This window comes from Chenopodium album, chromosome 25 (genome assembly GCF_948465745.1).
Source record: "Chenopodium album chromosome 25, dcCheAlbu1.1, whole genome shotgun sequence".
Taxonomy (NCBI): domain Eukaryota; kingdom Viridiplantae; phylum Streptophyta; class Magnoliopsida; order Caryophyllales; family Amaranthaceae; genus Chenopodium; species Chenopodium album.
In genome coordinates, this window is record NC_137858.1 from 32,262,715 (window position 1) to 32,279,973 (window position 17,259).

Consider the following 17,259-nt stretch of genomic DNA (forward strand, 5'->3'; position numbering starts at 1 on the left):
GGTGAAAAGATGATCCAATTTGTAATGAGTACATTCATTTTACTCATCAATGAAAGGATAGTTGTAAATTCAATGATGGAAGCCTTTTCTTTAATTATTCATCAACTTTTGGTTGATATAAACTGAAAACAATGTGGATACATACATGCTTTACATTATCATTCGTCGTAAACATATTCCATATTCATCACGTTGTACTTCATCTGTCTTTAAAAGTTTATTCTTAGACATTAATTGGTTCACAAAAAAAGTCAACAAAATTTTAAGGTATGAAGGGACAAGGGAGTACTATATTGTAAGACTTATTAATCATATTAATAGAGACGTCAACTTTTCATAAAATTGACTTTGATGTAATTTGGGGTGATTATTATACAAGGTATAGAACTATCAATTATCATTTTATACGATATTAATTGTAAATGAGATTATCTTTTTATTAGGCTTAATTTTGTCAAATTATTGATGATGAATGGTCTAATCAAGATTAATAATGTAAGGTATGATTGAGATATTGCAATTTGTTGAAATTATTCATTACTCAAAACATTACACCGAAAGGGTGATGCCATAATAATAATAATAATTGATGAATTATAAGCTACAAGTCTACAACAATGGTACAGTGATATAGGATCTCTTAATTAAATGCTCAACAACCTTGCAACTTGCACAACAAAGATGTCCTGGCCATTTGTCTAATTCATACGCAGTATAAGTTTTTACCATAAAGTTGATGATCAACAAAACATGAGCAAATTGAATGTCTAAATGTAAACCTAGGAGCTGAATGGACATTTCAGAATCACTTGTTGAATAATAATTTGCAAATGAATGGTTTTCACCCAGTTGCTTTAAACTTGCAAATGAATTAAATTAAAGTTTTAAGAAATATCTTTAAGAGTAATATGAGCTCTATCTTAATCCTCAAAATAGTGTCGTAACTCATCAAACTTGTAAAAACCGTTTTTAAAGGGAGTCTTTTCTAATGTAACTCAACTTATAAGGTGAGAAAAAACAAGAAAGTCGAAATAATTATACAACAAGTTGTTCCCCCAAAAGCTAGCAACAAAACCATGAACTTCAATTAACACTCTTCTTGCAAGATCTAATGGTATATCTAAGTTGAAACTCACTCAAAAATCCAGGTGTGGGTCAATGGAAAGTTCTTATCTTGGGTTCCACTAGTTCAAAAACAAGTCACTTCAATGTAGAGTAATGAACAATACTCTTTCCCATTCTTTGTGATATCTTTAGACATCTGATCTACTGTAGAACTTGGTAATGAGCTTTTCTTTTATACCATATGCAATTAATTAACAATGACATAAATATATTACATACATGTACACCAAACATAATAATTCTTATTTGGACCATCCTATGGGCCTGACCTGGGCCCAGCTCATTAATAGTCCATTCTATCACCATTTTCCTTTGAAGTTCGTTATCTTATTTACACAATTCACTAGAAACTAATACCCCTTTATTTTGTCAATTGCAATGTTTGTCGGAAGAATCGACAGAAAAGAATGTGAGAAGATGTAAAATTTATTCGAATGTAGAATAATAGATAATAAAAATAATACATGTAACACAATTTATAGACATATTATTGATGCATGTATGAATATTTACCTCAAATTTCTTATACTACGCACTAAGGAGCATATACCTCTTTGAAGTAGGTTATATACAGCATGTTAATTTATTTATGTTTTACTATTTACTTCCTCCGTTTTTTTTTACTTGCAACACTTATCTAAAAAGGAAATGTCACAATACTTGAAACACACTATAAAAGGAAAGTTACTTTAGGGAAAAACTATACTACTCCCTTATTTAAAACACATGACCCACTAAATTACACTCCGAACAACTACTCATCCTATTTTAAAGTTTATTATATTACTAGTGTAGACCCCGTGCATGCACGGATAGTACTAAGATTTTTATTTAACTTATTAATTCAAAGATTATCATAAATTAAACTTTAATGAAATCAATTGACACATAAATATGTCTTGCCTGTGAATCTATGGTACTAACATTAATTTTATAAGAAATTATTATGTATCATATTATAGTTTATACATTTTTCTTATTTGTTGATTAGTAGAAATTTTATAAATGATTGATTTGATTGAATAATGTTTTTCCAACTTTAGATTTGTTGTACAGTAATATAAAAGGGAAATTTATTGTTATTAATAGTTAATATAATAGGCAACGAAATATCGTGTGTGTACTTATCCTTGAAAATGATAATTTAAGTATGGTAAGATTTAGTAAAAACTGCACTAAAAAGAAATTTTTGGAAAGTAAAATTAGGCGGGAAAATATTTTATCACAAAATGACATGTGTCATTTGAGGTTCGCCTTTAGTATAGGTTTATTGATGTAAACCCCACATTTCTTTATTACCGCGCTAAAGGGTGTGTTGCATCTAAAAGAAAATGGAGGAAGTATATGTTGACTTTAATAGATTTTTTTTAAAGAATTAAAGGTTCATCTTAATGTATGCTTTTAACGCATTATCATTACATTATAGATATAAATGGTTAAAGGTGTATATATACAAAATAACAAATGTGTTGGTCAACTTATTTAACATGAAATAGAGAGACAACTTTTTAAAAACTAGCTAAAATTCACTTTCTTGATTTAGTAAGTCAAAATTGATTTTTTTTCTAAATTTTCTTTGATAATAAATAACAACCTCAACTCGGATTCCAATGTATTATTGTATATGTATATATAATGTGATATTATAATGATGAAAATATCTAAACAACAAACAATAATTTTGGCGTACCAATATAAACCCAGATTTTTAAAACTAGCCCTCAAGACCTTGACCAATCACCAAACTACTATTATAATTAGAAACGGAGGAAGTACGTAACAACGAACTATTCATCCATCAAACATCACAAAAACACAAGTCTCTTTCATCCTCAAGACTTGAACAACTTGAAAGACAAAGCTTATAATTACCTCTAAGAATTGGTCGCGTGAGTCCTACCTTTCAAGCATTAAGTTAAGGCCCCAATCATCATCAATCAAATTATTTACAATAACATAATTCCTTAACATAAAATTAGACATAAATAAAAACAAAAAAAGAATGGCAAGCAGCTGCAGGAGATGGTGATGTTTAGCATGTGACATTTTTCCTGTAAATTTCTATAGCTCTCTGGATGATAACAACTTGTGATAAATTCATATGCATGCATAGTGGTGAAATGGAATTATGGAAGTATCCAAACAAGAACTTAGCCACGTGCCACGTCAATCATGCTTTTGGCCACACAAATTTTGCAAACCAAATAGGGGAAATAAATAGGGATATGACATATGACCCCTAACATACACCTGAATTTTGTGTAATTGCACATTTGCTTAATGCATTGTTTAATTTGTTTGGAAAAAAACAACCGACTTAATTTTAATCGTGTATCTTGTTTTCTTAAAAGAGCATAATTTTGAGTATAGTTGTTTGATACTTTCTCCGTTTTTATTTCATTGTTACACTTTTTATAAATGGATTTTTTTCTTTTTATATATATAATTACAACACTTTTTTAAATGAAAATATTGTTGGCTATTTTACTGTAATTTATTGAATTAAATAAAAGTCACACACATTCAAACAAAGCAAATTGAATTAAATAAAAAACAAAAATTCAAAATGCATTCAACGAAGCTTAATGAATCAAATAAACGTCAAACACATTTAAACATATTGTAATAGTTAATGAATGAGATCATAACGAGGTATCTTTATTGGGTTAACCTAATAAGTACAATATTAAAGCCAACACGCTTCAAACACCATAATCACTCATCGGTTCATGCCTGTGACAATCAAACCCAAGACCTACCTAAAGAAAGATGGATATGTGTATGGAATTGAAATTATTAACCCATCAAATATGCAACACATGAACTGCTCATCATGCCATCACAAAAAACATTTTTGGAGCATAGGAATTTTGTACTCTTGGAAAAGGAACACACTAGGTAAAATAATTGTACTACCTCCGTTACATATTAGTTGCAACTTTTGCCATTTAGGGGTGCTACCTATTAGTTGCAACTTTTTATTTCTTTCCTTTCTTGGTAAATTTTTTCATATGAAATTACTACTTTACCCTTACTTAAGAAATCATAATCTCAATTACATATTATAATCTGATCACCTTAACCATTTATCCAACATTATTAATTTAATAATTCCCACCAAATTAATTATTCACCACCCAGCTTCTTTCAACAAATCTAACCAATTCATTGCTATTTTCCAGATCTGATGAAATTTCAATATCCTAGTTCATCTGGGTTCTTCTTCTTCTTCCATCAGTCTCTCTCTCCTTCATCCATAAATTTCCTCAGAAAATCTTCACAAATTGGTCACAAAATCCACGAATTCCTCACAAATCTTCACAAAACCCACGAATTCATCACAAATCCTTACAAAACCCACAATTTCCTCACGAAATTTTCACAAATTGGTCACTAAACCCACGACTTCGTTACATATCTTCACAAAACCCATGACTTCCTCACAATAACCACGAAATCGTCATAAAATCGTCAGATCTACACTTAAATATGGTTTCTGGGTGATTTCTGGGTTGTTCGATGTGCGTGTGGGTAGTTTATGGGTTGTTAGAAGGTGGATGTGGGTGGTTTCTGGGTGGCTACGGCTGAGAGGAGGTGGTTTCAGGGTGTTGGGCGACGATGGCAGGGTGGTTGCTGTTGGGCTACGGTTGCGGGGTGACTGTTGTTGGTGGTGGTGGTCAATTTATTAATTACCTTTACTTTCTCTCTCCTACCCTTAATTATCTATTGTTTGATTCATTAATCACCTATTATGAAATTTTCTCTTAAAATCCGTGTCAAGGGCAAAGTTGCAACTAATATGTAACGTAGGTAGTATAATTCCCTGGACCAGCCAGCTAAATAACCAACCCAAACCATAAAATTACAATGAATAAGGGCCTGTTCATTTCAGCTTAATTTCAGTTCAATTCAGTTTAGCTCCTAATTCCCTTCTCTTATAAAATACTCCATATTTATTTCAGCTTAATTACAGTTCAGTTCAGCTCAGTCCAGCTCAATTCAGTAAATGTGAACAGGCCCTAAGTGTCAATTTTTATTACTGGCTATATGTCACCCTCTATTAGATGATTTAGATTGAAAATATAGAGACAAAATACATGAACAATATGGGGAAATTGTGTGGTAATAAGTCTTTGCTTTTGTAACCAAAGCTTTTATTTATTTATTTTTTATTTTATTTATTTTTTTTATGTATATTATTTGTTTTTTTTTAAAAATATCTTTTATATGTAGCGCCATCATACAATTCCATTAGATGTAAAAAAAATAACAAAAAATAAATAAACAACTAAAAATTATGCTCTTGTTATTATCAGAAGTGTACTTTTTTTTAACACAAAGAAAAGAAAGATTATATTAATAGGCTAAAGCCATAATATTTACATTATACATCACATAATTTATACAATGAAAATTGATGTAGAAGCAAAATAAGTCTAAGTCATAGGCAAAAGCTAAATCCGTTAGTAATCTCTTGCAGAGATAAGTATATACATCACATAGTAACCCAAAAGCTAACGACACCCATAACTAAGATTCCTAGAGCTTCAATTCTGCTGAAGAGATGTTGCTGCAACTTGTGGCCGCTCAGCTTCATACAAATTAGACACACAATCTGGAACAAGGTAGTGGGTTTTATACCCAACTGCCATCTCCCTTCCAAAGATTGCAGCGATGAGCCAATTCACTCTTCTCTCTTGGAATGTGAGAAGTGTACTTGGCCACATCTATCTAATCATATCACATCTTATTATATCACACTAAACAAAAATTCCTGGGTGGACTTGGTCCACAATAAATTTATTGTGGACCTTATGGTCTCACGTGCAAATGTTAGAACCAAATAGCCCACGCAAGTTCACCCAGTCCAATTCTAACAAAACCCCTACTAATACCCAGTTTTCCCTCATTAAAAAAAAGAACAACCTAACTGTACACTCTCTTTCCTCTCTACGAAAACATCGACAAAATCACGATGTAAAATTCATCAATTGAAGAACGAAATTCTCATGCAATTGATCTCAACAAATCAATTTGTGAATCAGAATCAAACACAAATAACAATGAAGGTATCAATTATTACTCTTTATTTTGATTTAATTTTGAAAGATTGATTATGTTGATTTCGTTCTATTCATTAATATATTTCTGGATATGTGCAAATTCTAATTCAAGATATCGAATATGAAGGAACGAACAAAATGAGGACGATAATTGTGAAGGAGATGAACAACACGAGGATAACATACAATAATCTTAAATAATTGTGAAGGAGATGAACAACACGAGGATAACATACAATAATCTTCAATAATTGTGAAGGAGATGAACAAAATGAAGATTATTGTTATCCTCGTGTTATTCATCTCCTTCACAATTATCTTCCTCATTTTGTTCGTTCCATCATATACGAGATCTTGAATTAGAATTTGCACATATCCAGAAATATAAAAATGAATAGAACAAAATCAACATAATCAATTTTTTCAAAATTAAATCTAAATAAAGAGTAATAATTGATACCTTCTGTTTAGGGTAAAAATACCTTAAACATGTGGACCAATCAAAGAGATCCACGTGTCAAAGCTAGACAGGTCAACATAGGCCACTAACCTGCTGACACATGGCAACCTCAGATATCAGCGGAATTGTGGCCTTCAAGGCCCAATTCTAAGCCACAATTGCGGTGCAACCCACCAAACCTAGGTCAGAATGACCTAGGGATGGACACTTTACCCAATGACCCTATAAATAGGGAGATATACCCCCATTTTGGAACACATTCAATCATTTATTACACTCATTTTCTCTCCCATCAGAGAATAACTCGATCTCGGAACCCGGAATGAACTCATAAAATTCATGAATAGTTTCAAGGGTGAAATCAAGGATCTGATCAACAAAAACAAGGCTGGCTCTAGCAAGGGTCAGTCAGCAAAGAAGACTCCTCAAGCTGAGAAGAAGAAGTCGGTCAAGGACAGGCAGCCAACTCCACACCCGAAGGAAAAGGCAGCCGCAACACGTGACTGGACAAAGATCCTTCTACCGAAGGGTTCGTATGGAAACACCCGACAAGAACAGCCGGTTGGGAGCAAAAAATCAGCCTTCGACGCTCGACACATCATTGAGCGAAGGAGAAGTCAGCAGCTGTCTGAGTCAGCCTCTACCTCAAGCTTTCCAAACAGTTTCAATGAAACTTCTGTAAGAAATTCATTGTCCTTACATGAGAGCCATACAGGCGGCCTTCTTGTTTGCCTCCAACTTCTCGATGAACATCCCTGCGAAGAAAACAAGTCTTGACTTGAGCACCATTAAGCAGGGAGAGAGAGAAGGGCTTCGCTCCAATATCAAGCGGTTCAATTTGATAAGAATTCAGATTCAAGGACTGTCTGACGAGGTAGATTTTACAGACTTCTTCAAGGGTCTGAGAGACGGGTCGACCTTTAAGTTCGACCTTATTAGAAAAGGGGCATTCACCCTGCAGGCGGCCCTGAGGGAGGCGGAAAGCTATATACAAGCAACCGACCTCTGCTCGCCTAGCAATCAGCCAGACTCCAAGAATTCTGACAAACAAAAAGACAGCTGGCAAAGAAAAAAGAAGAGAGTAAGAAGAGAAAAAAAGTCTGGGCGGTTAGTGATTCTGACCAGCTGTCCCAGAAGAAAAAGAAAGAGTTTAAACCGTATGTCCCCAAGTACGAGTTTAATAAGGACTGCAACTCCATCCTCATGGAGATCAAGGATCGGCTGACTCTTGAGAAGCCGAATCCTATGAAAAGTTCCATTCAATCAAGGAACAAAAATAAATTCTGCCAATACCATGAGGAGGTTGGCCATGACACCAATGACTGCTTCAATCTTTAGCGGGCGTTGGACCGTCTGGCCGACAAAGGGATGTTGAAGTCCTACATCTCCAAGTCCAAAGGGACTAATAAGAAGAATTCGTGGCAGTCGTCTAGGACTTCCTATCCTACTAGTAGCTCGAACACTGACAAAGTTCCGGTCTACACCATAGCAGGCGGGTTCTCATGTGGTGGCCCTACTATCCGGGGCACTAAGAGCCATCTTAGAAAGATGGACAAGGCTGCTGATGACGAGCAGGCATTTGCCAGCTCCACCTTCCCAGACGTTCTTATCACTTAGAAGGACAGGGGCAGCGTCCGCCGTCCGCATGACGATCCGGTCGTCATTTAATGTAAGGTCGCCAATCAGCTGGTTGGGCGGATCTTTATTGACACCGGAAGCTCATCGGACATCATCAGCCTCAAGTGCTTATAGAATCTAAAGTATAAACCAAACAGCATGCACCCGGTTACCCAGCCCTTAGTTGGCTTTGGGGGTGGAATGGTGTACCTAGTCGGTAGGATTGATCTACCCATCCGGCTGGGAGAAAAAGGAGAAGGGCGACACCTGGTCGTCAAGTTCTTGGTAGTTGAGGAGCTGACCGCCTATAACATTATTTTGGGCCGTCCAACTCTGAACAAAGCCAAAGCGGTAATCATCCCTTCCCTCATGCTGCGGAAATATGAGAAGGATGATGGTTCTGTTGGCTCCTTGAATGGGTACCAGAAGACGGTCCGGGAGTGTTATCTCTCAGCCGTCAAGTCCACTGTGACCTCAAAAGACCAAGGATAGGAGCCAATAGACCTTGACGAAGTCAAGGATGCCAACCCAACCCCACTAGCAGCCGAAAAGAAAAGGAGGGCTGATTAGTTGGTGGAGGTGAAGAAAGAAAAGATACAGCAATCATTGATCGGTGAACGGTCAGATGAGCTCCGCCCCCAGCCGGCTAGTGAACAGATTGATATCACTCTGGACGACAGCCGTCCAGAGCGTACTGTTAAGGTGGGGACGGCTGCTTATGCTAAGTTGGGTGTAGACTTGCACCTTCTGTTGAAGGAATTCAAAGACATCTTTGCCTTTGAAGTGGAAGAGATGCCAGGCGTAAGCCCGGATCTCGCTGTCCACAAACTCGCCGTGGAGCCAAAAAAGAAGCCCATCCGGCAAAAGAAGAGAAATCACGGCGAGGAAAGACGTCAGGCGGCAGCTGCCGAAGTAAAAAAGCTGCTAGACGATGAGTTCATTCGGCCATGTAACTTCCCCGACTGGGTTGCAAATTTTGTACTTGTAAAGAAGCCGAATGGTACCTGGCGTATGTGTGTTGATTACACAGACCTCAACAAGGCATGTCCCAAGGACAGTTACCCGCTTTCAAAGATCGACAGTCTGGTCGACTCTACAGCCGGTCATGCCTTGATGAGTTTTATGGATGTCTATTCCGGCTTCCATCAGATACCCCTGTGGAAAAAAGATCAAGAGAAGACGGCCTTCGTCACTGATCGGGGGTTATTCTGCTATACTATGATGTTGTTTGGCTTTAAGAATGCTCCTGCTACTTTCCAAAGATGATTAATACAATCTTCATTAATCAAATTGAGAGGAATGTAGAGGCGTACATTGATGACATGATAGTCAAATCCAAGCAGCAGACGGATCATCTTGCTGATCTCTGAGAAACCTTCACCATACTCAGGTGGCATAAGGTCATGTTGAATCCTAAGAAATGCGTCTTTGGTGTTGAGTCTGGGAAGTTTCTCGGATTCCTGATTGATCAAAGGGGGATAGAGGCTAACCTCGAGAAGATACAGGCGGTAATTGACATGAAGTTACCCCGCACTGTGAAGGAAGTTCTCAAGGAATTGCATGCGGGATATTGCGCCTCTCATATAGGCGACAAGTCCTTAGCCGTCAGAGCCAGACGACAGGGTTATTTTTGGCCCACTCTTGAGTCAGACGCTAAGGAGATGGTGAAAAAATGCGACAAGTGCCAAAGATTTGGCAAACTGATTCATTGTGTGGCTACTGATCTGACGGCAATCCACAGCCCAGTCCCGTTTGCTAAATGGGGTATGGACATTAGGTCCTTACACGCCTGCACCAGGTGGAAGAAAATACATTCTGGTGGGTGGAGGCAGAGGCGGTCAAGAACATCAAGATAAAGGATGTCATCTCTTTCATCTGGAAGAACATCATCACCCGGTTTGGGGTACCTATGTCTATGGTGTTTGATAATGTCCCTTAGTTTGAGGCGCCTCAACTCAAAACTTGGTTGGGAGATCAAGGGATCTTACATTGCTTTTACATTGCTTTTCATCAGTCGGTCGAGCCCAAGCAAAGGGCCAGGTTGAAGCCTTCAATAAACTCATCTCAGACGACATCAAAAAGAAAATTGAAAGAGCCGGTGGTTTATGGGCAGAAGAATTAATTCATGTTCTATGGGCCATCCAGACAACGGCAAAAGGGGCAACCGGTGTAACCCCATTTGTCATGGTATACAGTGCTAAATCTGTCTTACCCATCGAGCATTATGAGCCGACTCTTCGAGTCATGCTTTACGATGAAGAGGCAAATTGGGAGGCCTTGCGGCTGGCATTGGACTCACTCCCGTAACACAGGAGCAATGCTGCCTTGCGTCATGAGATTTACCATAATGACAAGAGCCTACAACAAGAGAGTACACAAACGTCCTTTGAAAGTTGGGGACATTGTGATATGCAAAATGGAGGCAACAGGTGAGGCCAATGAGCTTGGAAAGCTAACTCCTAATTGGGAAGGCTCTACCGGATCTATGATGAACTTAAGGATAACACCTACCACCTCGAAACTCCAGACGGCAGACGCCTGTCCAGAACTTGGAATGTAGACATCTTAAAAAAGTACTAATTCTGAGAGTTGTAAATTTTTTGTAAACAAGAAGTCTATCAATGAAAAGGTTGCCTTTTGTTTTCAATTATGTTACTGTTTTTTATTGCTTATTTTACGCCGTCTGGGAAATGCACAGACGGTCCATTCACATTTATTTATTAAGCTAAGTTTGAAACTTAGCAGCTAAACTCAACGTCCAAGTGACATGCGGCTAATGGCTAGATAAATAAACTAAGAACAAAAAGGCTTAGTGGCTACACAATAGGTCTAGATTTAGACATGAGGCCTATGGCCGGATGGTTGTATATTTTATAAAATCGCCTGCTCCAGTATGAAACATGGCGTCCGGCAACGCCCCTCCGGGTGTTATCATCGCAGAGAGCACTCTATTGTTTGCTCTACGTACGCATGCAAACTGCAAAGATTGAACGACCTAATTGGTTAATTCATAGCCGTCTGACCAGAATAATCTAAAGAACGACTAGGTTTTCAGGTAACCGGATGTCTTAGGATATCAGTCGACTATCGACTGAAGTTCTTACTTAGACTATTTATTCCAAAATTGCATAATTTCCCCCAATGGGGCAAAGGAGCACTATGCAATGGCTATAGTAAGAGGCTGGAACGCCTGTTTCAATGGACGGATGTGCACTTGGTTTGGGGCAATCATCATTGTGATTGATTGGCTTACAAACATCTCATACTCCTTAAAGTATAAAACGTTTCCAAGCCAATCAATCAATCTAAGTTGAAACCAACCACACAGCCGCCTAGGGGCAAGGATAGCCAGATTAGATTACTATTTGCCGCATGCTTTTCATAAGTTAGGCAAAATATCAAGTATATATGCAAAGTTCAAAATTCAAACTCAAACGCAATATATGAAAAACTGACTAAGTTGGAATACTTCATTAATTAAAATCAGGACAAAGGCCAAATAATATTGTTAACCGGATACACATCCGCAGAAAAGAAAAGAAAAAATATTGTTACCTAACTCCACAGTCGGTAAAGTACAAGCATACACGGCACACGGGCCGGAAGAAAAGATAAATGGCATACTGCCGCAGAAAGAATGGGTGGTTGATTCAAGGCTGCTGAGGCTGCTGCTCCGGCTGGTCCTGACTGGTTGGGAGGTCTCCTTCATTTGTCTCAACTGTTTAGACTTGGTCAGTTTGGAGCTGGTTGGCTTGACCCTCTTGGCCTTCAGCCAGTTCCCCTTCATCATCAGAAACCTCATAGCCAAATTCTAAGGCCCAGGCTTTGAACGGAGGTGGAGCTTACGCCCCATAGCTTGGGCATCAGTGGCATAGTCATACCTAAGCTTGAACACTTAAAGTCCACGTCTGGGTAAAGAAGATCCCAGGTGATCCTCAGACAGGCTTCAGTGTCCCGCTCATTCTCGGCCACCAGCCGGTTCTGCTCCTTAGAGAGCTCCTCTCGATGCTGGCTCCTCAGATTGACTAGTTCCACCATGTAGACACCCATTTTTGTCTCCCCAAAACCAAACCCAGTGATGAATAACTTTTGCGTTGAACAATAATCGAATGAAGTGAAAGTGTGAAAAGTCTAGTGTTGCGGTTAGTTTTTATTAAAAATCTTTCTTTTTGTTTTCGAAAACCAACTCTATTTTATGAAAATATCCAATCCAGTTTAGTTTGGTCCATGATAAGGGTCCAATAATAGTGTAGTTGGACGGGGCTCAAAAAGAGCTTTCCAACGATATATCATAAGCCCAATTCCGATGAATAATGAGGAAGTTATGGCCAAAATACTAAACTGGGCCCGGTTTAATCTTTACATACGGCCCAATGATCTAGAGGAGGGCCTATTTTATTATTCCTAAAGCTAGTAGGATTGATTATAGTTTTCTAGAGCTTCTAGAAGGTTCTTTTCATATCCTAGTGGAATTAGGATTCATAATTATGTATATGAGTTTTATTTGGAGTAAAATAATGTTTTATATGACATTACGATTTTAGCCTTTGTACGGACTTTACAACTCAATTTTATTGATAAGTGGACTCCGTGCTGAAAGCGCGTGAAAAATCCAAGCTATCGCAAAACGATAAGCTTGTCGCCAGGAACGCCTGGCGACATGATTAATTCCTGGCGACAATTTGGAGTTTTATTCCTTTTCAAATTCTGACTATTTTTCAATCAAATTCCCGGACCTCTATTTTTATTCATTTACAATCATCTAACTCTCTCTCTCTCTTCTCTCTCGAGCAATATACATGCTTTCTTTCTCTCTCTCTTTCTAGCTAGCGTTTACAAACACAATACCGCACTCACAAGATCTAGAAACACCTAGCCAAGTTCGAAGTTGCCTTCACCTTAGACGTGAAAGGTTTATACTTTTCTGAGGGTTTGGTCCCAAATCCAGTCTAAACTTTTTAACTCTTTTTTTCAATCATTTAATTTAATTCTTTGATTTATTATTTTCATTGATGTTTACTAATGCGTGTATTTTGTTATTAAAAAAAGGTACGAGGCTTCGAAATAAGTAATTAGCTTCGAAGTAAGTAATTAGCTTTCTCCCTTTTTATTTCAATGTAGAAAGCATGCTTAGATTTAATATTCCTAGTATCATGTTAGGATGTTATTTATTGCTTTCTAGAATCATGTTTAGGGTGCCTCTTATTATTTCTAATAGCATGTTAGTATCATGTTAGGTTTAAAGCTTTGATCTTTAGTGCATAGTGACATGTTAGTAGGGCCGTATCTGGGCCGGGGCACCCGCCCAGGGCCCCAAAATCTGAAAATCAAATTAGTTATTAAAAAAAATAATAATAAAGTTATAATATTACTGATAATGAAGTAAGCGGCATTTCTTGGTATGTTAGTCAATCATTCCCTTATTAACTCCTCACAGTAAATCATTAATATTCCTCCTTGAAATTAACTCCTTCATTTTGGGAAGTTAAATTTGACAAATTAATCCCATAATCTAACCAATTCATCCGTACAATCTTCTATTTTCATCCATGAAATCAATTATTTGTATCATTACCTATATTTTTCATCTTCCTTCCCAAATTAATGCTAAAGTGATGATTTCCCCCATAAACGTTTTTCTTTGCAATCAATTTTCAACGGGATTAATCTATGAATTTTCTATAAATTATACTCTTTCAGTTGTTCTTCACATATCAATCTACCTAATCAATTTTTTCTATTTGTTTCTATTAATTTTTCACCATTATTATGGATTTTGGCTTCGATGTTCGAAGATAAACTCGTAAACGGTACGGGCCTGATATTAAGTCATTGGTATGTTCTGTTCTGTACTCCAATTTTTTTTTTCCAGAAATTACAAATGATTAATTTATTTTAATGTATAGATTATTCGATTTTACAAGAGAAGTTCTGAAATAATCATATTAATTTTATGTCATACGAATTTTAATTTCTGATTTATGAATTATCAGTAGATCTGTAGATAGTATGTCAAATTTATATTTTTCCCAGTTCATTCTAATTTCTAATTTTGTTTGAATTATGATATTTTATATTTGATTAACGATTAATAATTAATTGATTATGAATTATCAAATTGTCACATTTGTCAGTATGTCGATTTGATAAATTGATTAATTTTTTAATTATGAATTATCAATTTATGAATATGTCGAAATGTCGAATTGTAGAAATGTAGAATGATAATTGATTAATTTTTAATTAATTTTTAGTTAAAAATTATCAGTATGTCAAATGATAAACTTTTAATAATTTATTCAATTGTACTGAATTTTTAATTTGTGCTATCAATATTATATTGTAGGTGTCAGCGTGTCGCTCATTCTACCATATCTGACGACTTTTGGACTTTTTGGCTTTACTACTAGCATCTTGCGAGATTTGGTGATATCATTCATTAACTTTTTATTGTATAATTTGTTTTAATAATGTTTCCGAGAAAACATGCATCCGGTCATGATAAAAGGGTTAAAAGAAAACGAATACAAGATTTAAATGAATCTCAAAGAGGAACACTAGATAAGTTTTTTTGTATAAGTCGAGTTGAAGAGTCTTCGATTAATTTGAATAATGATAATATTAATGATGTGCCAAAGGATGATGTTCCTAATGATGTGCCAAATGTTGATGTTCCTAATGATGTGCCAAATGTTGATGTTCCTAATGATGACCATGATAATGTTGATGTTCCTAATGTCGATAATGTTGATGTGAGTGTTAATGAACACTTTATCCCTCCTTTTGATATGTATGATCCTAGAAATTGGGTTCACTTGATGAAAAATCTAGAGATATTTTGATTGAAAAAGGACCTATAAGAGATTTAAATCTCACATTTCCTATCGATATATTTTCTAGGCATTTTTCATATATTTATTTTACTAGAAAGTTGAGTAATGGAGAGACTTCGAATAGAAAATGGTTGGTTTATTCTAAAAATGTTGATAAAGTATATTGTTTTTGTTGTAAGTTGTTCACTTCTCAAAATAACAAAACTCTTTTAGCAAATTATGGAGTGAATGATTGGAAACATTTGAGTGAGAAACTCAAACTACATGAGAATAGTGTTGAACATTTGACTAATATGAGTATTTGGAATGAAACAAGGTTGAGATTGAATAAGAACAAAGGCATTGATAAAGAGTTGCAAGAAGGGATTCTAAAAGCTAAGAAAAGGAACGTTGGAGACAAGTTTTGATAAGAATAGTATCTGTTGTTAAATGTCTTGCTAAACATAATTTAGCTTTTCTTGGATCTAATGGAAAATTGTATGAGGATAGTAATGGTAATTTTTTGGGCTTGATTGAAATGATAGCTGAATTTGATTTGATAATGCAAGATCATGTTCGACGTATAAAGGGTCATGAAATTCACTATCACTACCTCGGTCCTCAAATTCAAAATAAGTTGATTTCTCTTTTAGGCCATAGTGTTAGAACTTCTATGATAAAGATCATTAAAGAGGATAAATATATTTCTGTGATACTTGATTGTACCCCGGATGTGAGCCATCAAGAGCAAATGACTTTGATTGTACGATGTGTTAATGTGTCTTGTGATAAGATAAAAGTAGAAGAATTTTTTTTAGAATTCTTAATAGTAGATGATACATCTGGATTAGGACTTTTTAATGAATTGTTAAATGTGTGCAAGTCTCTTGATTTAGATGTTGATAATGTTAGAGGTCAAGGTTATGACAATGGTTCTAATATGAAAGGAAAACATCAAGGGGTTCAAACGAGACTACTTGGAATAAATCCAAGGGCTTTATATATGCCATGTGTTTGTCATAGTCTTAATCTAACTCTTTCGGATATGGCACATTCTTGTGTTAAAGCTATTTCTTTTTTTGGAATTGTGCAACGCATATACACATTATTTGCAAGTTCTACCAAAAAATGGAAGGTTTTAGTTGATAATGTTCCTGGGCTAACTGTTAAATCTTTGTGTAATACTCGATGGGAAAGTAGAATTAAAAGTGTCAAAGCTATTAGATTTCAAGCGCCTCAAATAAAGTTAGCTTTGCAAAAATTGTATGACTCTAGTCGTAATGATGCTAAGACAAAGAGTGAATGTGAAAGTTTGGCTAATTGTGTTGCAAGTTATGAAATTTTACTTGGCATTGTGATTTGGTATGACATCTTATTTTCAATTAACACTGTGAGTAAGAAATTGCAATCTAAGTCTATGTGTATTGGAGTTGCAATGAAGGAAGTTAAAGGTATTATTTCATATTTTGAGGAGTATAGAAATAAAGGCTTTGAATCTAGTATAAATATTGCTAAAAGCCTTGCATTTGATATGGGTATAGAGCCTACACTTCCGACAAAGCGTCAAATTTATAGGAAAAGACAATTTGATGAGAACAATGATAATGATAAAAAAATACAATCACCCAAGGAATCTTTTAGAGTTATTATTTTTTGGTGGTTGTTGATATGGCAATAAACTTTTTGAAAAATAGATTTGAACAATTAGAGGTTTTTGATAATATATTTGGTTTTTTGTTTGATTCAAAAAATTAAAGTCATTAGACAATGATGAATTAAGAATTTCTTGCATCAATTTTAAGACTACTTTTTCTAATAACAATTTGTCCGATGTTGATGCAGATGATCTTTTTCAGAATTTAAAGTATTGCAAATGACTTTACCTAATGTGTTGATGTCGGCACATGAGATTCTAGAGTTTGTCAAAGCTACCGATTGCTTTCCAAATGCATCAATTGCTTATCGAATACTATTGAATATGCCAGTAACGGTTGCATCCGCCGAAAGAAGTTTTTCGAAGTTGAAGTTATTGAAAACCTACTTGAGATCATCAATGTCTCAAGAAAGGTTGAATGGTTTAGCTACTTTATGTATTGAGAGAACAATGTTAGAGCATATTGATGTAGAAACTATTATTAATGACTTTGCATCTATAAATGCTAGAAGAAAGTGTTTTGTTTAA

General features: G+C 35.7%; 1 protein-coding gene across 1 annotated transcript; it reads left to right on the top strand.

Moving 5' to 3' along the window:
• The first annotated feature begins 14,735 nt into the window (after positions 1-14,735).
• On the top strand, positions 14,736-17,259 carry LOC145613980 (uncharacterized). The gene is made up of 6 exons (XM_081669001.1): positions 14,736-15,074; positions 15,278-15,498; positions 15,588-15,738; positions 15,961-16,117; positions 16,472-16,612; positions 16,934-17,259. The coding sequence occupies exons 1-6, from the start codon at positions 14,736-14,738 to the stop codon at positions 17,257-17,259; spliced, it is 1,335 nt and encodes a 444-aa protein (XP_081525127.1).

What these genes read in the sequence shown, in the direction of transcription:
- LOC145613980 (XM_081669001.1), top strand. Translation starts at nt 14,736, where the DNA reads ATGTTTCCGAGAAAACATGCATCCGGTCATGATAAAAGGGTTAAAAGA. An exon ending in AAAAGGAACGTTGGAGACAA is followed by an intron (nt 15,499 to 15,587) that starts GTTTTGATAAGA and finishes GTATGAGGATAG; the next exon opens with TAATGGTAATTTTTTGGGCT. An exon ending in TTTCTCTTTTAGGCCATAGT is followed by an intron (nt 15,739 to 15,960) that starts GTTAGAACTTCT and finishes AATGTGTGCAAG; the next exon opens with TCTCTTGATTTAGATGTTGA.